General features: G+C 39.7%; 1 protein-coding gene across 20 annotated transcripts in view; it reads right to left on the bottom strand.

Moving 5' to 3' along the window:
- The window catches only part of FREM1 (FRAS1 related extracellular matrix 1), a 271,959-nt gene that overhangs the window by 142,812 nt on the left and 104,465 nt on the right, over positions 1-24,682 (bottom strand). For all 20 annotated transcript variants that reach the window (XM_054519857.2, XM_054519849.2, XM_054519856.2 and 17 more), the window contains one exon: positions 4,393-4,893. In XM_054519857.2, coding sequence (XP_054375832.2) covers positions 4,393-4,626 — 234 coding nt within the window. In that variant the 5' untranslated portion in view covers positions 4,627-4,893. The remainder of the gene's footprint in view (positions 1-4,392; positions 4,894-24,682) is intronic.

Here is a 24,682-nt window from a genome sequence, read left to right as displayed (position 1 = left end):
AAGCCACTGACTATGGACACTATTGTGGTTAATCAGAGCCTAACATGACCCAGAGTTGTGTCTTACACACTTGCAAAAAACTGCTTTCATTAGTTAGGCAATAGCAGAACTGGCAGATGAGAAAAACAGAAATCTAAAAGCAATTTCCTCTATTCAAATAAAATTATAATGAACTGTCTCACCTCACTCAGTATTATTAGGAGATTGTTAACTGTTACATTTTGGGAACCTGATTTTTAGAGGAAGAATCATCTCTCCCACCCATATCATGCCCTTCATTCTGCCCAGTCTGACTTTGGTAGAGTTCTAATACCCTCGAGGTATGCACGCATGTCCACCATTGCGTTCGTGGTGTTTCCTCTGTACCTTTTCACAGCCTCAAACATTTTCAGACAACATAATTCACTCAGAGAAGACTTTAACACTAATACAAATGATTTTCTTTTCCCACAGATATCGTTGGTTCCTCTTTTTAATTGACAACTAAGAAGGAGATAAAGCAAAGAGCTTCCCCATATCATTGACAAATAGTCATGGTAATAAAGAGACAATCTGCTTTGTTAAAAGAAACATCTGTTTTATGTTTCATAATATGTTTTCCTTTTATAAAAGGAAACAACCATAATTGTCCATAAATTTACTAACTAAAACAAAGGAGAGCTAAATCCTTTTCTAATTACTGTCTAGCTTTGTTTTTTTCCACTTCAACTGCTTTTCAATTACAATTTATAATTAAATTGTCACACATTCCTAGCTCATGACTCACTTTAATGACAGTAAAATGGTTCAAACTAGAGATACTTTCTTACCGCTATATTTCCTATTCAAAAAAGCAAGTTCAGGGCTATCCTGGGGTGCTTTCCACCCAGCAAATCTCTTGCTTTGGGCTGGGTGTGAGAAGTGCCATGTGTGAGGGAGTCTTGTCCTAAAATATGAGGAAAACATATTGCCGTCAACCTCATCTAATTGACTACATCAAGAGGGTTATCTGAACAGAAGGCACTGGTGTGCATCAACTGAAATCCCTTTCCAAATATTCAATAGGAAAATGAACCTGTTGATCCTAAGACAAACTTCAGTAATGAAATGAAAACACTGATTGAACAGATGTTAAACAAAACATTTTCTGTGCAAGTCACATGAAACTGTTCATTACACAGCAGGGTGTTGTTAATACAGCACCTTCGCTAGAAATGGGTTCACATAAGCTTGGCTTTCAGCTTATTACTAAGCTCTATTAAAGAATAATGTTTAGGCTGTGTGTGTGTGTGTGTATGTGTGTGTGTGTGTGCGCGTGCACGTGCACTTAGCTATGCTTAATTTCTAAAACTCCATAAGGAACAAACCCCTAGGGAAGGACTGAACCAGCCTGCATTAAAAACCAAGCACAAATTCAACAAAAAAAAACAGACTTTACTTAGGAATCTTGTTTTTGTTGAAATTATGAGAATAACAAATAGGAACAATCACCTGGCAGTTTGAGAAACAAAGTTTTCCCATGATACAGATTTCTCTCACATACAGTTTTAATATTTGGCCAAAAAAAGTGATGAAACTCCATATTTTAATGAACTCCTTTACCACACAATAAATATTAGAAGATATAAATCCCATACTGACTTTATAGGCTATAAATCCATTTGAGATGTCATATTTGCCTCTGGAAATACATACACTAAGTATTCATGACTTGATTCTACTTTTTCTTAATGAGCAATAGCAGGCTAGGGAATCAGTATATTCAGAGGTGTTTCTCAGCAACCAAGAGTTTCCTAAATCAGCCAGGAAATTTGTGGTTTCTTCTCTATACTGTCTTTCTAGTAACTGGAGTTTTACCTTAAAATCAGAGAGTGTGAGATGGAGATGACTTGCAGGCCTATTCCAATCCTTGATTCTTATGAACAAATGTTTTTTACCTAGTTCTAGTCACTTGGATCCCTTTTTGCTCCTCAGTGCCTTGGAGCAGGCCAAGCAATCAGGACCATTAAAACATCACTAAAAATATATAATGGAGACAATTTTATTTCTCTCAGAAAGACTGCCATATACAGTAAGGTGTCATAGCCCATTTGAGGTAGGGAGAGGAGAGCTCTCAGAGGCTGGCTTAGGTAACAATAGATTATCTCCAAATTGCCTACTAAGGAGAATCTGGTCATCTGCAGGGCTTTTGTTTTGCTCAGTTGGGCATGCATGCTTGAGGTCCAAACTGGAAGACAGCTTAGACAGCTTGCTCCTGCGAGCTACCAGTGGGAATTTTGCTTCTTCTCTTTTTCACAATATATTCAGTCCCACTTCTAAATAAATGTTGAATGATTTTTTAAAATATATTGATTGGAAGAGGTACCATATTATCAATCATCAGTCTTTATAAGACACCCATATGTGCCAGTACAGCCCTGGGTTCCTGCTTTATCAAACACCCGAGTCCTCTAGGATCAGGGGTCCTATTTTACCCTCTCTCAAAACTCTAAAGGCTGCATTTTCCCTTTTTTTTTTTTTTTTTTTTCCAGACAGGGTCTCACGCTATCACCCAGGCTGGAGTGTAGTGGCACTATCTTAGCTCATTGCAACTTCCGCCTCCCGGGTTCAAGCGATTCTTGTGCCTCAGCCTCCCGAGTAGCTAGGCTTACAGGTATGTGCCACTACGCCTGGCTAATTTTTGTATTTTTAGTAGAGATGGAGTTTCACCATGTTGACTAGGCTGGTCTCTAACTCCTGGCCTCAAGTGATCCGCTGGCCTCAAGTGATCCGCCCGCCTCAGCCACCCAAAGTACTGGAATTACAGGCGTAAGCTACTGCAGCCAGCCTGCATTTTCCTTTCGACCCCAGTCCCTGTAGTTGGGTCTCTATCACCCACTCCTGAGCTTATTTGTATTGCTTCTTCATCCTATTTAACACATTGGGGTTCTAGTATGAGCAATCCCAGGTATCTTCTTTTTCCCTGGCTCTTAAGTGCCAATCAAAACACATTCAGAATGCAAGTATAATTGGGAGTAACTGAGGAGACATTGCAACTACCAAACACTTGGGAATACAATGGCTAATATGTGGAGCCATTGTTGAATTCTAACATGTTTTAGATACCCATCTAAAGCTCTTTGACTGACAATAAAATCTTACAAGCAACTAGGCAGAGACATTCGGTTGCTACCGCATCCGAAATACCTGCAACGTGAGACCCTCTTCCAAAGAATTCTGATGTGTTTCAGAATGGGTCTATAACTTGAAGTGTGGTAAACGGAATGTCTAGAGATACCAATTGAGCTAGTATCCATCTAAGTCTTTTTTTCTCTCTCTGCAATACCTAGTACCACTTTTCAATAACCTCGTGGATTATGCTTCTTTAGCCAAATGAAAAGGAAATAAAGTTCATAGTTCAGCAAAAGAGAATGGTCCATTTTTCCAGAAGCAGCAGTAGCATCTAGTGTTGAATATTCTCAAGACTGTTTGCACTGGGAGCAAAGTTACAGGACAGTAGGAACAAGTAATAAAATCAGAAGCAATTTTTTAAATTATGTATAGTGGTAACTCCTACTTTAAGCAAAAACAATGTAAGAGAATATAGACTTTTTAAACCCAATGAATTAGGAGGTAACTCTTCACTCTACAAGGTGATTGACAATAGAATACCCTTAAGTATAAAGGTCTCCAAGATTTTGATTAAAAGGAAAAAAATTAAGCAGATAATTTCAAAGAACAGTGAATATTTAAAGTGCAGTATCTTCACGTCTCTTTTCTACTTCTTTTCCCTTACTCAGAAAAAATGTTTAAGTGATGTTAATAGATGAAACATCTTCAGGTTTTACCTTTACTATGCTAAGGTCACAGGTATGTCCTAAAAATGTCGTGAAATCTTGATCTCTTATCCAAAGCCACTCTGACTGGCAATGGATGTGATAACTCGGGGCAGAAACAACTCCAATGTAATTCTCTTACATGATGTTTGTGCTTTTTCCTGTATAATTAGCTACTCTATAAGGTCAAGCAGCTGGTAAGATATACCAGAGTTATCTTCAAGAAAAGAGGAGAAATTGGAAAGACTTACTGAAATAGTGCAGGATTAAGAAAAAAAATACATGCATCCATATTAGTTTGAACCTGATTTCCTCTATAAATGTTATTATAATCAGGATTAAATCCTGCTGGCTTCAGGCTTGTAATCTGAAGTCAGCCAAGAATGTTTAAAAATAGGTTTCACCTCACATAGAAAAGTAGCGCAATACTATGCCTGCTAATTGCAAGTCCACCATTTCAAATGTGAACATCTTCTAATACTCGTCTTTGTTGGCTTAAGGGGAGACCTTTTACATCTCTGTTCTTTGTCCCCCCGCACACTTTCATACACTTGCATTCATACACACAACTGAACAGAAAATCGCAGATAGGACCTACCTGTGGAGTGAGTTTCCCAACCCTCTGGGTTATTGGCTCATTCATCACAACTTCCACTTTGCAGGCATCTTTCTCTTTAGGGATGGCAAATTTCAGGTCATCTCCTGACAGGAAGGCGGAGTGGCCTTTCATCACCCTCACCCCACGGTTGATGCTGATGAAGGTGGGGCTGGCCCAGGCCAGGAGGAGCAGCAGCAACAGGGCATTTGCAGCCCCCCAACTCAGAGAGTTCATGCTGACAGGGCCCAACTCCTTTCTGTCCACCAGCGAAATCCCTTTAACAAAGGAGGGCTTCTGTGCTTCCTCCTGGAGGGTCAGCTCATAGTCCAAGGGGCAGGGCGAGGGGTCCTGACAATGTGCCCCGAGATCTTAACATGCCCCTTTCATTTCAAAGTCAGACAAGGAGGCCTTTCAGGCAATCCCAGGGCTTTTAATAAAACTCGCTGATCACTCCTGACAACGCCGGCAAGATTAATGGGCCTCCCAAGTGCTTTTCTAATCCTGCAAATGGGAGAAAGGGTTGGAGTAAAGCAAGAGAGAGACCAAAAGGTTTATGCGGCTATTCAAAAGATCGCTGCCAACAAAGGGATCTTTCAACCAGCCTATGAGTTCAGCTAAATTAAAAACAAATAAACTAACTTGACCTCTAGACCCATCTGAAAGGCAAAGCAGCCATTTCATTACCCTGCTTATAGCTCCTGCTTCCGGACTTGACATACTGCTTCCGGACTTGACATATCCCAACCGGGATGTCAATTGTGTGGTCCAGGAGGAAACAGCCAGCCTCACTGCCAACAAGTGTGGCTTTTGGTTCCCTGAGTTCATAGACAGTTGTCAAACTCTTTGCTTCACTTTCCTCGTTTGTTAAATGAGGATTATAATCTAACTTTTTTCAGAGAGCTGATAGGATTATTAACACATTGTTTGAAAACATGATTCATTCTACATCAACGCTACCCGGATAAGAAACAAGTTTAATGATTTGTCACACTGGGCACACTTCTGACTTTGCTGGGCAATGAAGACACCTAAGAAACATTTGAGTGGAAATTACAGAAAATATGCTTTTTTCTAAGTAAACATTCAAGTTTTTGTTTATGTGTGAAAGGGACTATGAATGTGGTGACATAGCTTCAACACGCACAGCTAATGACACGGCATATGGACATGCGTATTTATACTATCTACAATGCTAATTACATTCCCATATACTCAACTTGCACAAATAGAGTCTTTGTTTCCACTTTATCCACTTAGAATTTCATGATGATTTCTCTGTGTTCCATAAGAAACGAAAAGATTTTATCTAGAGTAAAATGCACTGAAATATATCCTTAAATTCCGAGTATAATTAGGTGAACAAATAGTGGTTTGTTATGCCCAAAGAAAGGCCTTCCATGTTAATAATTTCAATAAATTTCTATGCATAACCAGTAGATACCAAAATGAATGTTTGTCAGAAGGTTGTAGAAGAACAAATGCCTCCATTATCCACATCTAATCTATTTCCATTCCCTTGTCACTGTTTGCAACCTTTCACTTTTGAGGCAGTGCCTGATTTGTGTCTACCTGATACCTGAGGGGGTGTACACTTTACAGAGCAGCCTGTTTTTTATGGTATCAGTCCCAGAGTAAAACTGTTCACACACTCCAACTGACTCTATTGTCCACAATCAAGCTGATTTAGGTTGGCTTATTTGGGCAAGAATGCACAACTGGTTGTTGAACTTTGACAAGATACAATATTTTTTCCATTCACATTTGGCATCTAAGACAACAGCACATTCAGGGAGAGGAGAGGCAAGAAGATAGGTAGGTGTCTCCCAAAACTGGGAGGTAAGGGGGAAACTGTTCTCTGAGATTTAAACTAATTAACACATGGAGGCTGCAAGGACTCCACACTCCTGCAGTCCTCTTATCTCACTCTATCTCACTTTGTCTCCTTACCTGGTTCTTTCTAGATCCCTGACTCTTTAATGCTGGGACCCTAGAGTCCAGTTGTAGGACCTGTTTTGTATCTACACTCATTCCTTAGTGGTCTCATTCCTTGGCCTTAAATACCACCTATGTGCTAATGGACCTCAAACTTACACCTCTAGCCTGGACCCTCTTGCTTAACTCTAGATTTGCATATGCAGCTGTCTGCTTGTCATCTCTGGGTGGTGTATAAAAGACATCTCACACTTTACGAAGTCAAAATTGAGCTCTCAATCTTCCCTCCCTCAGTCTTCCTTACCTTAATTAATAGCAACTCCAACTTTTCAGTTGTTCCTTTCTTCATCACACATTCTAAAACTAGACAAAAAATCTTGTTGTTTCTTTATGGTAGACAGATCTTAGGTGACCCCTCAAATAATTCCAGCCTCCTAGTATCCAAAAGTTCCTTCCCCTTAAGTGCCAGCAGAATCTGTAACACTTCCAACCAACAGAATTCAACAAAGGTGATGGGTGTTACTCCTATGATTACATTTTGTTATACAGGAGACTCTCTCTTGGCAGACTGGAACCAGGGGCTCTCCTGCTGAACATGAAGAAGCAAGCCTCCGTAGGTTCTACCGCCACAAGGAAATGAATCCTGCCAACACCCTGAATGAGCCTGGAAGTGGCTTCTTCCTAAGTCAAGCCCCTGGATAAGAATGAAGGCCGTCAACATCTTGACTGTAGCCTGGTGGCAACCTAAAGCAGAGAACCCAGCTAAGCCATAATCTGACCCCAGACCAAGGGAAATTGTGAGATAAATTTGTATTGTTTTAAGCCACAAAGTTTATAGTGATTTGTTACACAAAAATAAAAAGTTAATATACTCTTCCTTCAAAACATATCCAGAATCCAGCTACTTCTTACTACCTCCATTGTGATCCCCCGGTCCAAGCCACCACCAAGTCTCTGTTTAATGATTGCAATAGCATCCTATTTGATCCCCCTACTTCTACTCCTGCCTTTCCTCTAGGCATTTCTCAGCATCACAGCCAATATTTTGATTAAATGTTACTTATATCATGTCACTGCTCTGCTCAAAACTTCCAGTGGTGTCTTATCTGAGAGTAAAGCTGAAGCCCTGGTGATGACCTAGAAGACACTATGTGATCTGTTTCACTCTTACCTCTTTCAGCTCATCTCCTGTTTGTCTTCCCTTTGCTGACCCTGTCCCAGCCACACTAACATCTTTGCTTTTCCTCAAACAAATCAAGATCCATTCCTCCTTCCTCTCTCCCCCACTAAAGCCTCTCACTTCTGTTGTCTCTGACTTGAATGTTCTTCCCTCAGATATCCCTCCTTCCACCTCTCTACTCTCAAGTTCCCATCAAATGTCACACTTGCAGTGTGGTCACACCTAACAACCCCATTAGAATTATGTCAGTCTCATCTCCTAGCATTCTTTACCACGTTCCTGCTTTGTTTTTAACCTTAGTGCTTTCTAAACACCTAATATAATGCATTTGATCCTTTATATTAGGTTGTTGCAACAGTAATTGCAGTTTTCACCATTACTTTCAATGGCAAAAACCACAATTACTTTTGTACCAGTCTAATATCAGTCACTGCCATGTCCCTCACGAAGATGTGAATTTCTATATTTTTTACTCATGGATTTAACCCTAGTGTCTAGAACAATGCCTGATATATCAATAAATATTTGTTAACTAAGTGAACAAATTGGAGAAAACCATGCCTTAAATTCCCTTATACTGATTATAGTTTAACCCAGGAATATTATTATATCTAAAAAGAAAAAACAAAAACAAAAAGGCCAAGCACGGTGGCTCATACCTGCAATTCCAGTGCTTTGGGAGGCCGAGGCAGGCAGATCACCTGAGGTCAGGAGTTCAAGAACAGCCTGGCCAACATGGTGAAAACCCTGTCTCTACTAAAAATATGAAAATTAGCCAGGCATGGTGGCAGGCGCCTGTAATTTGAGCTACTTGGGAGGCTGAGGCAGGAGAACCACTTGAACCCGGGAGGCAGAGGTTGCAGTGAGCCAAGATTGCACCACGGTACTCCAGCCTGGGTGACAAGGGCAAGATTCTGTCTCAAAAAAAAAAAAAAAGAACTGGCATCATAAGGGGGCACCATTAGCCATGGATCAAGACGCCATGTGAATTCTGTTACTGAGAATCTGTCACAAAAAAGCAGATCATCCTGGGATATACAGAAAAAATCCGTTTTCTGTGCCCATAACACTGAGGTTGAGATTCTTGACTCTGGAAAATGCCACACGATGAAACTTCCTGATGACTGGCCAACTAGTTCTTCCCAGGCAGCACCTCCAGTCAAATACCAAAGGAAGAAGTGAGGTAAAAATCAAAATCCATCACTGTTTGTTTCATTATTGCCACACAACACTGAGAATCTATCCAACAGAGATAAAAGCAACCTCTACAAGAATACATGAACAAGAATGTTGATTGCAGCAGTGTCCATAGTGGAACTGCAAGCAAAGTAAATGTCAAGAAGGGGATGGTTAAATAGCATAGGTATATTTATATCATGGAATGGAATGTAACTTTTAGAATTTGAATTAGAGATAAATCATTCAATGTGAAGGGATTTCTACAAGATATTGTGGAGTCAGAAAAAATAAAATGGAGAAAATATGCTTCCATTTGGTAAAGCAACTCTAAAGGCTGCATCTATGTATACGCATATATGTAGATGGAGACATATGTTGTATTAACATATAATTAAATGGGTATGGAGAAAAATATGGACAGACAAGCATTAGGTTGTTGGTAGGGACAATATGATAGGGGCAACATAGTATAGATAGACTGAAGAAAGATGAGGGGGGTGCTATGTCTAGATGTTTGTGTCCCCTCACCAAATTTATATGTTGAAGCCCTAATTTCCAACATGATGGGATTAGGAGGTGGGGCCTTGTGGAGGCATTAGGTTTACATAAGGTCATGAGGGTAGAGTCCTCATGATGGGATTCTTACAAGAGGATGAAAAGATTAGAGCACACTCTCTCTGGCCATGTGAGGCTTACAACAAGAGGGTTTCCCTCTGCAAACCAGGAAGAGGTGATCTTGGACTTCCCAACCTTCAGAACTGTGAGGAATAAAGTTCTATTCTTTAAGCCACCCTGTCTACAGTATTTCTGTTATAGCAGCCTAAGCAGACTCAAACAGCAATATTTAAAAAAAAAAAAAAAAAGGAAAAGAAGAGCATGCAATTAAAAAATGCAACAACAGGTCAGGTGCGGTGGCTCATGCCTGTAATCCCAGCACTTTGGGAGGCCGAGGTGGGTGGATCACCTGAAGTCAGGAGTTCGAGACCAGCCTGACCAACATGTCAAAAACCTGTCTCTACTAAAAATACAAAAGTTAGCAGGGCCTGGTGGCATGCATCTGTAATCCCAGATACTCAGGAGACTGAGGCAGGAGAATCACTTGAACCTGGGAGGCAGAGGGTGCAGTGAGTTGAGATTGTGCCACTGCACTCCAGCCTAGGTAACACAGTGAGACTCTGCCTCAAAAAAAAAAAAAAAAAGGTACGAAAATTATATATGAGATTCATGTAAAATTGCATGTGTGTTGATATAAAGAGAAACTTCGAAACAAATTTTATTGTGTTTAAAGGCTTTTTAAATATATGTAGATAACTTGAAAATAAACATTTTTATGAACAAATTTTTTATGGACACGATATACTAACTCATTAAAGATGCATCTTCTGACAGCCAGCGCAAAGCAATCCTATCTCAGAGGTAAGTATGTCATCATGTCATTATGTTGCTTAACCGAAAATAAATTGAAGAAAATCACCAATATAATTAGTTCCCTGGTACCAGCCCATCAAGGTACACAAAGGGCAGGTATATCTTTCTTCTCAGGTGTGGCATTCCAAATGAAACTGAAGAACGCAGCAAAATAGAAAGGCACTGGTGGGATTTCACCCAACAGTTATCTCCAAATGGTTGGTCAGCAGTGTTTCAGGCTCTGCAAGAACAGTCCTTGGCAGAGGCAGGCATATGTATATTGTCCTGGAATTCTCTTCTCCAGCCACCCACTCAGCCAACAGCTGAAACAAATCTCCTTTGAAACCCCACGGATATCTTGTATTATGCAAAGGCATGTAAAACTAAGACTTTGATTCAGTCAATGTCCCGGTCTTTGTACATGTTGTGTATCACTGGTCAGCCTGTCTCTAGACCAGCCACACCCCTTACCTTTTATAATTGATCATAGCTCAGTTACTATCCCACATTTTAACAGCCAATCTGGGTATAAATAGGAATAAGTCGATCTCAACAGGAAAAAAAATGCTATCTTGGAGGCTTTGCCATATTTTACAAATTTGTGTTTAATGAATTCAAATATGTTTTGGTTTAGCACTGACTTAAGAAAGGCAATGTGGACCAAAATGGAACAACTTGATCAAAATCTTCTATTTCACGTAAACAATTTAGAATGCCAAATAAGCTCCTCTCAGATAGATTGTTAAAATAATATAGCAAATGTTTCCTTCCTTTTGCTTATGATAACTTAGTAACTCTCTTCCAATATCTATCTCTGACAGGAATGACTATTTGTCCCACAACATCCAACCTCACCTTCCTCCATAGAAATAAAAATTTTAACTAGGTATATAGTCACCCAGAACAAAGACTATATTTCACAGTCTCTCTTGTAGCTATCTGTGGCTATGTGATCGGATTCTGGCCAATGGAATTGAAGAAGAGTGATCACATGGTGGCTCTGAGAAACCTCCTTTAAGAGGTAGTTAAGGTGTGCCTCTTCTCCCTTTTTCTTTATGCCTCCCCCCATCTTGTGGCCAAGATGGAAGGTGCTGCCTTGCACATGAAAAAATGAGGCTATGGCATAGGTTGGTGGAGCTGTGAGCTAGAAGGACCCTGGGTCTCTGGGCCATTTGCAAAGCAGAACCACCATACCAGTCCATTCATTCAGAATTTTACAAAGGAGAGAATGTAAACTTCTTTCCTATTTAACTCACTGTTATTATTTTTTGTGTGTGACTCATGACTGAACTTAACTATACCTTTAATAATCACTTCTTCTTCAAGTTCTTGTATTAATTTTGTTTAGTCACTAATCAGCTAAAGATTTAACTTCCTACCTAACAGCATATAGGACAATAGTTCATTCTCTAATTATATCATAGTAAACCCTTAACTGAGAGATAAGGTCAAAGTCCAAGATCCTAATGTCTATCTGCCAGGAAGAGACAAGAGAGAGAGGAGATATCTATTCTTATGGCTCCCTGCACCACAATGCTGTTGAAAGAATAGACTTGAATTTTGAAGATCTGGATTCTAATCCCGATTATTTTTTTTAAATTTTCTTATCTTTTTTTTTTTTTTTTTTGAGATGGAGTCTTGTCCTGTCACCCAGGCTGGAGTGCAGGAGTACAGCCTTGGCTTACTGCAACCTCCTGGGTTCAAGCAGTTCTCCTGCCTCAGCCTCCCTAGCAGCTGGGATTACAGGTGCCCGCCACTACGCCTGGCTAATTTTTGTATTATTTTTAGTAGAGATGGGGTTTCACCATGTTGGCCAGGCTGGTCTCAAACTCCTGACCTCAAGTGATCTGCCCGCCTCAGCTCCCAAAGTGCTGGGATTACAGGTGTGAACCACTGCACCCGGCCATGGATTCTAATCCTGATTTTTATGAACATCACTTTCCTCTTTCAAAAATGGGAGGCTGAAGCAGGAGAATCGCTTGAACCTGGGAGGCAGAGGTTGCAATGAACTGAGATCACGCCACTGCACTCCAGCCAGGGCAGCAGAGTGAGAATCCATCTCAAAAAAAAAAAAAAAAAGGAATCACCCATCCTGCCTCCAAAGTTCCCCTGTCAGACCAATAATCTATGTGGAAATATTTTCTTAATTATAAACCCCCATACAAATGTAACATTATTATTACAAAGTATATCAAAGAGACAAGAAAGTAAAGCTTTCTCAGGAAAAACAGAGTAGAAGGAATTGGGCCTGGATGAAGGTGGCAAGGTGGCAAAATTAGGTTCAATAAATGTCAAATAGAGTGTGTTTTATTTACATTCTAATTTTTTCTTTCTCATAGTCTTACGACAGAATACATATTAAAAAACTAAATTTTGATATTTCAAAAACAACCTGAAGCAACACAATTAGGAGGGGGGAAAAAGTACAAGAGTAACAATTTCCAAATTCAAAATCAAACAAAACTCATCCTTCAATCAACTGAGCCTAGACTGAAGGCTGCAGAATTAGAAGCAATAAAGATCAAAAAGGGTATGCTTTGTTTGGTTTTATTTGCATTCTAATTTTGCTCTTGTATGTTTCTCTTGGTGTTGGGAAACACCAAGTATGTGGACATTCTATGGAAAATACTGCTCTGATTTTTGGCTTCAAGAAGGTGGCATGGGAGGGGAAAGAGAAAAGAATTCAGATGAGCAGACCAAGAAAGGGCCAGAAGAAAAACAGAACAACAGCAAAGCAAAGCAAAATTCTGAAGCAAACAAGATTTCGCAGTGATGATGGGTCTTTTAACACCTCAAAATGAGATGGTAATAACTGTGTTGTCTCTGACACAAAATTACTATGTCCAGTGACAGCCAACTTCTACATGAAAAACAACACTCTAATGGGAAGCCTAGCACATCTTGAGAATTTTATTTTCTTAGTCCCAGCATAGGGCTAAGTCAGAGCCTCAGAATCCATCTGTCCACAGCTTTCTCTGATTGCTAGTATGGGCACCCTTGGGGTCGGCAGAATTATTGGGGGCAGCTAGAAGTGGAAGTAGAAAGGGCACCTGGCCATATTCCCCAAGGGAGCTTGTAAACTGACTTTTAGCCACCTTGGACTTGATTCAAATTCTTGAAACAAATCCTGGCACTTTGGGAGGCCCAGGCAGGCGGATCACCTGAGGTCAGGAGTTCGAGCCCAGCCTGACTAACACAGCGAAACCCTGCCTCTACTAAAAATACAAAAATCAGCTGGGCGTGGTGGTGGGTGCGCATATTCCCAGCTACTTGGGAGGCTGAGGCAGGAGAATCTCTTGAACTTGGGAGGCAGAGGTTGCAGTGAGCCAAGATTGCGCCACTGCACTCCAGCCGGGGCAACAGAGTGAGACTCCATCTCAAAAAAGAAAAAAAAAAACAAAACAAGGAACAAATCCTGTCTTGGCTTGCTTGTGTGGCTCAGCTGTTTCTCAGCATTTCGAAATCCTCCTGACATGACTGCAAATCAGTTCTGCTCTCCCTGACCATTTTCCCACCATTGCCTTTTTTCTTTACACGGTAATCATGTATTCTAAGTACAGTATATCTGTATAAGCCAATAAACGCCAATAAAACTGTGTGAAAATTCTTTCTGAAATGTGAAAAAATACCCTGTTTTGAATTCCTCCTTATGAAAATTCATAAAGATTTCTTCAACCAAACTTACTTGGGAAATTTCTTGAACAGAAGAAAATAATATAGTAACATAATTGGTGGAGGGGAAATGTGAGCTAGTATTTATTTCATAATTACACATTCAGCTTAACTATATGAGCATGTATTCTTCATGTTGATATAAACATGATACTCCTGTCACTAATTTGAGATAATCCACGCACGACAAGAAAAAAAATGGATCTCAGCTGTACAGCTCTCAATGCAATGGAAATTCTTAACGGTCAATGGTAATGATGTGCCTTGATGAAAATAATATTTACTATTCTTCCTCTCTGGAATTTTGCAATGGTAGCTACCCAACACAAGGCAAGTGCCTTCCTCCTCCTATGCCCAGCATAGTTATCAAGATATCAATAATTCATCATAGCTTTTTTTTTTTTTTGAGACGGAGTCTCGCTCTGTTGCCCAGGCTGGAGTGCAGTGGCGCGATCTCGGCTCACTGCAAGCACCGCCTCCCGGGTTCACGCCATTCTCCTGCCTCAGCCTCCCAAGTAGCTGGGACTACAGGCGCCCGCCACCATGCCTGGCTGATTTTTTGTATTTTTACTAGAGATGGGGTTTCACCGTGTTAGCCAGGATGGTCTCGATCTCCTGACCTTGTGATCCGCCCACCTCAGCCTCCCCATCATAGCTTCTTATTTTCTTTGCTTTTTGCAGAATTCATATGTGGCCCAAAACTCTTGTTATCAGTGATCTAGGTAGTTATCACCATTTGACTAAAGATGACATAAGCAATGGAACTTTTTGTCTTCCCCAGGCTTGCAGTTATTACCCCTTAACTCACACAATTATTTAATTTTTACTTATTTTTAACCGAAAAATAAAATTGTATATATTTATGATGTACAACATGATTTTTGTTTGTTTGTTTGTTTGTTTTAGAGACAGGGGTTTCACCCTGTCGCCCAGGCTAGCATGCAGTGGTGCGATGATAGCTTACTGCAGTCTCCAATTCCTGGGCTCAAGCAAGCCTCAGCTCCAGCCTCCCAGGTACCTGGGACTACAGGCACGCACCACCACATCTGGCTAATTGTTTTTTAATTTTTGTAGGGATGGGAGTCTCACAATGTTGCCCAGGCTGGTCTTGAACTCCTGGTCTCAAGCTATTCTTCCATCTCAGCCTCCCAAAGTGCTGGGATTACAGGTGTGAGCCACCAGGTTAATGACTTAATTTAGCTGTTTTGCAATATATACATATACTGTGGTGTCATGATGTTTTGATATACATATACAATGTGAAATAGCTAAATCAAATAACTAACATATCTATTACCTTACATATCTTCTTTTTATGAGAACATTTAAAATCTACTCTCTTAGCAACTTTCAACTATACAATACAATGCTGTTAACTATAGTAGCCATGTTGTACAATACATCTCCTTCCTTTGGACTAACTGAAATTTTGTATCCTTTGATCAGCACCTCCCCAGTCCTCCCTCCTCCCCAGCCCCTGGTAACCACCTTCTACTCTCTAGTTCTATGAGAACAACTTTTTCACAACTTTAGGTCTTATAAGTACCCTAAAGTCTTTTAAGAAATAAAATAAACTGCTGGGTGCGGTGGCTAATGCCTTTAATCCCAGCACTTTGGGAGACCGAGGTGGGTGGATCACAAGGTCAAGAGATTGAGACCATCCTGGCCAACGTGGTGAAACCCTGTCTCTACTAAAAATACAAAAATTAATTGGGCGTGATGGCACACGCCTGTAATCCCAGCTACTGAGGAGGCTGAGGCAGGAGAATCGCTTGAACCCAGGAGGCGGAGGTTACAGTGAGCCGAGATCGTGCCATTGCACTCCAGCCTGGTGACAGAGTGAGACTCCGTCTCAAAAAAAAAAAAAAAAAGGAAAAAGAAATAAAATACACTAATAGAGAAATGGCATTTTAACTGAAAATAGCCAACTCAGGATGAACCCACCCAAACGGAAGAGATTTTTGAAATCCTCAACAAGATGGTGAAGAAAGCCAATGAAGATTTTCTGACTTCTACTCCACATTAAAATCTTTACAATGCTAGTCAGAAGCTAAACTTAGAAGTTATCAATAGAATGTACAGGTGCGGTGGCTCACTCCTTTAATCTCAACATTTTGCGAGGCCAAGGAAGGTGGATGACTTGAGCTCAGGAAGTCAAGACCAGCCTGGGCAATATGGTGAAACCCCACTTCCACAAAAAAAAATTTTAAATTAGGTTGGTGTGCTGGCATGTGCCTGTGGTCCCAGCTAATGGGGAGACTGAGGTGGGAGGATCACCTGAGCCTGGAGATCGAGGTTGCAGAGTGACACCGCAGCCTGTGTGACAAAGTGAAGTGAGACAGTGAGACCCTGTTTCAAAAAAAAAAAAAAAAAAGCTATCAATTGACTTTTTATGATGTATTTTTTAAATCATCAAAATTTTCATACAAATGAATTTCCAAAGTTATTCAAATAAATCAAATTTAAAGTTTTAAGCATAAACTTTTAGCTGAATATAGTTATCCACAGGACAACTGAATTGCATCCAAATCACATGTGCCATAAATTGATTCATCAAGGGGCAACAAACTGGAAATCAGAACTGTGTCCTCAGGGAACAACCAGCTGTCTAAACTTAGAGAAAGTGGTTCTCTTCTTTGTGTTTTAATTGAGGAAATCAAGACTTAGATAGTCTTTACCAAGACTTCAGAGCCATGGCACCCACTGACCTTACAACTCCCTGAGGTTATATAGGCAATAAAAAGTAAACGTTCGAAGTGACTTGCCTGAGGTCCCAGCAGGAGAGCAGAGCTGTGGGAGAAACAAGCCTCGGGCATCCTGGCCAAGTGCCCTTTCTCCTGTATCCTGACAATCTCATGCCATTTCTTTGGTGGACCCATACTACAAAGCAGCACTGGGAAGACACAACTGTAAAGCAGATTCTTCTCTTTCAAGAAGCCCATAACCTCTTATCGAGCTTTAATTGTTCAATTACCCTACAAAGATGGAAAGTCTTCATGATCTCGCCAAACACAAGATTTTCAGAGTGAATGTTCTCAGACAGGGATAATAAAATCATGAGAAAGAGCCTGTGACTTCTAAGATTTTTTTTTCTTTAATAACCAATTTTTAGTCTCCCCTATGTGCAAATTCCTTCCTTTCTACTTTACTTATTAATGCGCTTTCACTTACTATACAGAAGCACTGGGCTACATTCTTCCTACGCATCTTTTCATTTATTTTTCACAACAAACCTAATTAGTTCTATTATTATTTTAATTTCATACATAAATATACAGTGATTTAAGTGACATAATGGAGTGCAGTGGCACAATCTCAGCTCACTGCAACCTCCACCTCCTAGATTCAAGGGATCCTCCTGTCTCAGCCTCCCTAGTAGCTGGGATTACAGGTGCTCGCCACCACGCCCAGCTAATTTTCATATTTTTAGTAGAGACAGGGTTTCACCATGTTGGCCAAGCTGGTGTCAAACTCTTAACCTCAAGTGATCCGCCCTCCTCAGCCTCCCAAAGTGCTGGGATTACAGGTGTGAGCCACCACGTCTGGCCAAAACCAACATTTATTACATGTTTACTATATAGTAGGTTTTCTTCAAGATACTTTACATATATTATATTGTTTAATCCCTACTATGGTTTTAGGAGGTAGATAATGATTTTATAATTTGGAAAATGAGACATAAAGAGGTTAGGTAACTTGCCCAATGTCATCAGCTTGACCTTGCCATTGCAATTAGAGCCTGGTTTTGTCCAACTCCAAGACCCTTGCCCTTAACCACTACTGTTATATATACACTGCTTCACATTACACCAAAACCTTATACTCTTTGCAATCACTTCACTAGCCCTAAGGTTTTATTCCTATAGTATGCAGGAAATTTAACAACTTCCTTTATGGTTCCAGACAGCAATAGATACTATTACAGAAGTTAATGTTTCACTAGAACCAATGTTCTCTAAAGGAAGTAGCTGCTGCTTTAAGAGCAAATAATTAAGAGAGATACCCTGTCTACCAGCATCTTCATGTTCCAACTGCTTACACTACAAGCCCAGGTAAAAGGTCTCAAGTCAAATAGGCCACTTCATAATTCTATTTTAAATCAATTAAATGTGCGTTGACTCATATTTAAATCAATAAAATGTGTGTCGACTCTGTCTACAACATTCTGCTTCATCTTCTCTACAATGTTTTCTAAACCATAATCTACATCACACAATGTATGATTTTAGGAAAAACTTTAGAAATCATCGGGGCCATATTCTTCATTTCATTTATCAATGTATTTGCTTTTTCTGAAAATAATTTTTTTTAAAATATGAAAGAAATGCATGCTCATTAATTAAAGGACAAAAATACAGAAACATATAGAAAAAAAAATATCCTTTTCAATACCCCCAAAAAGGCTCTTATGCTTTCATATGTATGCATGTATGTATACATATATATGGTTTTTAAAATTAATTGGAACTGTACTACAAAGAGTTGTGTAGTATCCCTTTTTATTAACATAACGTTCTATTGTAAGCATTTTCTGTATTACTAAACATTCCTTGCAATTGTGCTTTTAATTTGTGCATTATAGCCACTAGATGGGTGTACTATAGTTGCTATAATCATCTCACTGCTACATTGAAGTAGTTACTATGTCAAAGATTGTGATAAAAAATCCTTAAGTATAAATCGGTCTGTTTCTATAGTTTATGTCTTTTGATTGCTTTCTAGATGTGGAATTGTAAAGCTGAAGGGTGAGAACTTACTCTGAGGCTCTTGATATGCATGCTTTCTGGAAAGGTGGTACCAATTTCCACCCTCACCAGCCTTCCTCACATTCAACATTGCCCCTTTAAGCTTTATTCATCTCCCAAGTGAAATGTATCTGACACTGTTTTAATTTGCACTTCCTTTGTTTATGTGGAAGATTTAGTTTTTTTTCCCTTTTAACTTAATGTCCCTTAGCCATTTGTGTGTTCTCTTCCAGGAATTCCTTCATTTACATAAGAGAGGAAGACCCATGGCAGTTAAATGCCTACCAAGACTACACAGCTACCTGGAAACCAAGGCTGGATGGGAATCTCAGTTCTGACACTAGACTAGTGCTATGTCCATTATCCCAGGTGGCTTCCTTAAATCACAGATGCTTATTCCAGAAATAGTCCTTTCAGCATTTCCTTCCCAGATCTTCAGGAAGCTGCCAGACTCAGAACTCTGGAGAGGGAGCCCTCCCTCAGGCTATACTGTCATGAGTAGAGGGAAGAGAAAACTCCTTTCCTTCTATGCTCTTAGGTTGTCCGGGGCCTTGTAAATTAGACTGAAAAGAGACAAATGAACAAGGGGAAAACATAAAATTTATTGAATATAAGTGCCATGTGACGTGGGAGCCTTCATTTAAAAAATGAAGACAGAAAGAAACATTAAGTGTGAGCATTTTTATCCTAAGTTTGATGAAGAGTGGAGAGTTACGGGAAAATGTATTAGGACAAAGATGTGTGAGCTGAGGGTAATAAACTGGGGGAAAGTGAGCAAGATCTGCCTGTGCAGATTCCCCATTGTGTCCCTCCATTCTTGGAGCTAAGGATACTCCTTTCTTCTGGGTATTGGGCGGGCACTTCTCTCACACGAGGGTACTGTAATCTGCTGTTCAGGAGAGAAGGTCAGAGAGTCTTTCCAGCACATGCCACTTCTCAAATTCCTCCAGTTCAAAATATTCAATGTGCCAAGGCACCCTATTTGGGGATACCATGTTCTGAACCCCACGATGACCAAGGCTGCAAAGACAGACATACCTTTGCCTACAACATGAACTCATTAGGTTTCCTTCCTTAGATTTTCAATAGTTCAAACTCTACCCTGCCATGTTTTGCAAATTGTGCTTGTGAAAATGAATATTTTGGAGATGTTAAAAGCTTTCCACAAAAAATGTTCACTATACCCAAATACATTTGAAGCACAGAACACTAAAATCACTTTCTAAAAATTCACAATATAATATGAGCATATTAAAGATTCTAAGAAGTCTTGCAGAAAGGAGCCTTTTTAAGCCCAAAGTCTGCAAACTTATGGAAAACGTTTTTTCTTTTTCATTAAAACAAAACAAAACAAAATGGGTTCTTTGAGAAATCATTCAAGAGACACAAGGTTAGAGAATTAAAATGACTAAAATATAGAATGGCCAGAGGGTATCTAAAACATTTCTGGCCATGGCCAATAAATCTATACCTAATAAGTCTACTTCAGAAATTCAAATTCCAGGATATCCCTTGGAAACCAGACATCTGCCTGTTTCTACAGAGGCCTTCTACTAAAACTACCTTCAAAGGTAGAGAAAACTGATTGCAGAGGGGAAAAATGTGTGCCCTCAACTTACAGTTCTGTTTTTAATGACTATCAAAGCCTCTTAAACCATCAAAAACATTTCCCTGAAGATTAGTTAGGAAATGGCCGTAATTTAAAATCATGTTGCTTTCAGCCAGAGCGTTGTACCATACAATTTTCACAACAGGTTGCTTTAATTGAATAACTTAAGCAGAGTGAAAAACACTCACTCACATTCACCATGGTGTGCCCCATTCTTCATCAGGGACCTACCGTGGGCATGTATCAAAACTCACACCTAGGGCCTTCCCCACCAGTGTCATGCCAACTGAAATGAATTTTCCTCTTCTTGAGTGAATTCTTCATTTCTTAATTTACAACAGAACAACACCAAACTGTGTAAAAGTGAGATTCTGTTTAAATTCGTATTAAATCATGTCCAGGAATTCCTCTTTCAGACCAATTCAATTTTCAGAATGTATCTTGGCTCTTTGAGTATGACATATCATTTGTTCACTCATTGTACAAACAATTGCTGAGTCCTCACTTAGGGACAAGTGCTACGTTAAGTGCTGGGATTGTGAAGACAAAAATGACAAAAAAAAATTCTTGCCCTTAGAGAGTTTATAGTGTGATTCAGAAAGACAAACATAAACTAATGATTCAAAACAGGCAGTAATGTCAAGAACAGGGCAACAAGTCTGTAGTCCTAGCAACTGGGGAGGCTGAGGAAGGAGGATTGCTTGAGCCCGGAAGTTCAAGGCCAGTCTGGGCAACACAGCAAGACCCTGCCTCAGAAAAACAAAACAAAACAGCAAGGGTGGTAAGTGCAGTAATGATGAGATATATTTTATGGTATAGGACTAAATAGGAAGGCAGCATTTGACTCAAACTGGGCCTAGGGTATGCTTCCCAGAAGGGGAAAGAGTTAAATTTGAAAGAAAAATTAGTATTGAGAAAGGTGCATAGGAAAAGTAAGGGCATATCTGAAGATGTAGAGAAAGAATGTAGCATAGTCAAAGAATCAACAAGTAGATGTTATGTCAGAAGCAAGGAGTTTTTGTGAGAAAAAGTAGAGGGGCACTGTGCAAGAAAAAGTTCAATAAGAGGTAACTTTAATCTTTAAGAGATTGAGGTCTTGTGGGAGGGAGATTTATAATTAGGTATTTTACAATACAAAATGGTATTTGCTGCCTGCTCTGTCTATGGAGTAGCCATTCTTTTATTCCTTTACTTTCTTAATAAACTTGCTTTCACTTTACTCTATGGACTCACCCTGAATTCTTTCTATCCTAAGGTATCCCTCTTTCTGAGTACCTAAGAACTTTCTGAGTACCTAAGAACTCTCTCTTGGGGTCTGGATTGGGACCCCTTTCCTGTAACATCTTTTTGGCCACTACAGAAGGGACAATACTGAAACCCCCCCCCCGACCCAAAGGCTAACTCTGGGTAAGTGGTGGGATCCAGTAACATTATTCTGCAAACCCCAAAGGGACAATACTGAAGAGGCTTTCAACCCAAAGGAAAATCATTTGCACACACAAATTGGCTGACTTTGGGTTGGTGGGGTGCATTTACCCGAGTAAATGATGGGATTGGGTTAGAAGCCCAACTAAGGAGAGTTAGAGTCTCTCCTAAGATAGAGTGGGTTAAAGGCCCCTCTTAATAAAAGGCAAGGACGCTTGACCGAACTTGGGTTTGAGACCCAACTTGTGAAGGTTAGAGTCTTTCCTAAGATTTAGGGGGTTAGAGGCCCCTCCCAGTAAAGTCCCTGTCAGCTAAGAACGGGTTTGGCACTATAGGATGTTAACCACCATTTTCTTTGGGTTAATCTGCCTTGCACTCTTTGCTGATGGCTATGGGTGATAGAATTAGGCATGTACAGGATCATGGGACATGGGGACAAGTTTCCCCCTAAAGGAAAAACTTGAGAGCTGATGGAACTGCCATGAAAGATCCCTCCTCTACTGACAAGCTGCCGCCTGAACTTTCTAGTGTTGCTGCGACGGGTGGGTCTTTCTCTTGCCTCCCTGGGCTCTTCACCTTCCCCACTCTGCCTCAGGCAATGCTTTTCTCTCTCTTCGTTCCTTTTCCCATCTTTACTATTACTCAGGGTGACCATCTTGCCCAGAGACCACAAGTTGAAATTCCTGGTCAGAGGTTGGATTAACAATAGCAGGGTCCAGCCGGGGGCACGTTTGAGCCTTGTCAGTTTGATACTAGGTGATAAGCAGAGGGGCCAATGTCTGTGTTTTGTCACATGTATTTTACTCTGGCCTTCCTTCGTGTTGCGGCTTGGCCCCCAGGACTGTGGTGCAGCCAGCCGGGTCACTAGGGCCACTCAGAGAAAGGAAACCCAGAAGCCCGGCATGCCAGCAAAAGGGTAAGAATTTTGACTTCTCTCTCTCTCTCTCTCTGTGGTTGAATGAATGGTAAAAATTACTGTTTATCTCCTCTATAAAGTTTTGATTAATGGGAAAAAGAATTCATGAGGCTAGTCTTAAACTGTAGTGAATCTGTTGTACTTTGTGCTATGAATTTGTCTTTCCATATCTTTCTGTCAGAAAGAGGGATACCTTAGGATAGAATGAGGGCCTAAGACCCCATAAGCCTGCTAAGACAGCCCAGCAAAACTGGTCAGTTATGTCCTTGGGAGCTTGATCTTGTAACCATGCGGCCCTGCTTTCTCTTTTCACATTGGTGGCCTGGGTTCAGGGTTCAATTCCTGGATCAGGCAATGAGTATGAGTCCTTTGTCTTCTGTGTAGTTATATGTGTTGTGTGTGTAATATAAAACAGCTTTTGTTAGTTGGCTTAAAAATAATAAGAGCTTAAATCAAATGTTTTGTTAGAAAAGTAAAAAGTGTAATGCCTTTTAGTTTGTGTGACTTAATCTTTGGAAAATAAAAACAGTTTGACATGTAGGGTGTGTAAAGAAAGTAAAATATGTTTTTAGTAAAAGACTGTAAGAAGTCATGGAAATGTGGATTATTTTGCCTAGATTAAAAGGTTAAAGGGTTGTTTTAAGTTAGATAGGATAAAGCTGAAGGTTTAAGCAAGTTGTGGAAGGTTTGTAAACAATTAATTATAAAAGATTCTGTGTGTGAACATATTGACTAAAGCTAAAGGGGTATTACTCAGTTTTTCTATAAATTGAACATTGAAATAAAAGCACAACAGGTTTTTCTTAGAGCACTGATCTGCTCTTTCGCAAATATTTTAAAGGGTTATAAAAATTTATGAGAATCTTACCTTATGGTTCAAACTGATTAAGATTAAATACATTTGTCTATAAGGTTTTATTAAGAATTGGATTTAACATTAATAGTACACTAATACAACAGTGACATTTGGCTTATTTGGTATAAAAATAATACAGAAAGCATTGTCAAATATAAAACAATGTTGGCTTTCTTTGGACTGTATTTATATAAATATGTTACTGGTATGTGTTCCAAAATAATGGAAAAATTCCGATAATTCTAATATGAGTTAGCATATGTTATTAATAGCTATAATTGTTACGTAAAATTGTTGTATGCCACAGAAGTAAACAAAATTTCCTTGCCAATTGTGGCTTTAATAGTGGCTGCCCTAAGGCGTTTTATCATCCACTGACAATCGTTGTCTGGTTTTAATCCTCTTCAAAAGGTAGCTTATAATCAGCTACAGGACTTTGACCAGTGTTCTTAAATGCGGGTTTCTAATAACTTTGGCAATTGTCACATTAGAATAGAGGAAAGCAACTTTCAGTACTGTCATGGAAAGCTGAAATGTTCACAAATGTCAAGCAGGACAGGAGTTAACCGCATGGACTGAACTAATAGAAGACTGAAGTGATTTTTTCACTTTTTGCTTAAAACGGTGCTAATCCTTTGTTTTGTTTTTTTAGAGTCAAGAAAACTTTTCTTTTGAGCTATTTACAGCTTTTAACAATTGAGTAAAGTGCACTCCTATGACCAAAATTTGGAGCATGTTTGTTTCTCTCTACCTGAATTTGCCAGAATTTGGAAACTAGTTGTCAGTATTCTCAACTTATGGCAATATAGTTATTTGCATAAATGCAATAAGAATCTGTTTTCTTTTGTAACAGGACACAGTTGGAGAAATTGGTTATTTTACCAAGGCTTTGACTGGAATGGTGTGCTTTCCTTTAAGGAATTAAACTTGACTGGTAAAGCCAATAAAAGCCCTTTGGGAAAAATGGCCTCATACCTTGTCTACAGTTTCTGTACAGGGTTCCTGATGTGATGGTAAATAAAGAATGTCATTTTCTGACAGGCCCAGGAGCTCCAAGTTATCTGGGGACCTCAGGAGGAGAGAGGAATTTTACCGAACTCACACGTATTTGAGGGTACAAACCCATGGCTGGTCTCAGCTTTAAAAAAGTCTTATTTGAGATTCCTTATGGAACAGAGTTCCATCAAAGTCAATTTAAAACGCCTATGTGAAAAATAATTATTCTTGGTGCACTTCATACAAATAATCAGGCCAAGTATAATAAAGCAAATCGGTCTTACCATGATTTGTCTCTAGTGAAAATGGGAAACTGGAGAGAGAAATTAGGTTTCAAAAACTATGGTACACCTGATTAGATTCTAGTCTCATC

The sequence above is a fragment of the Pongo abelii genome, chromosome 13 (genome assembly GCF_028885655.2).
Source record: "Pongo abelii isolate AG06213 chromosome 13, NHGRI_mPonAbe1-v2.0_pri, whole genome shotgun sequence".
In the NCBI taxonomy this organism is placed as follows: Eukaryota; Metazoa; Chordata; class Mammalia; order Primates; family Hominidae; genus Pongo; species Pongo abelii.
Note: the sequence above shows the minus strand (reverse complement) of the source record. Positions and strands in the feature narration are given on the sequence as shown.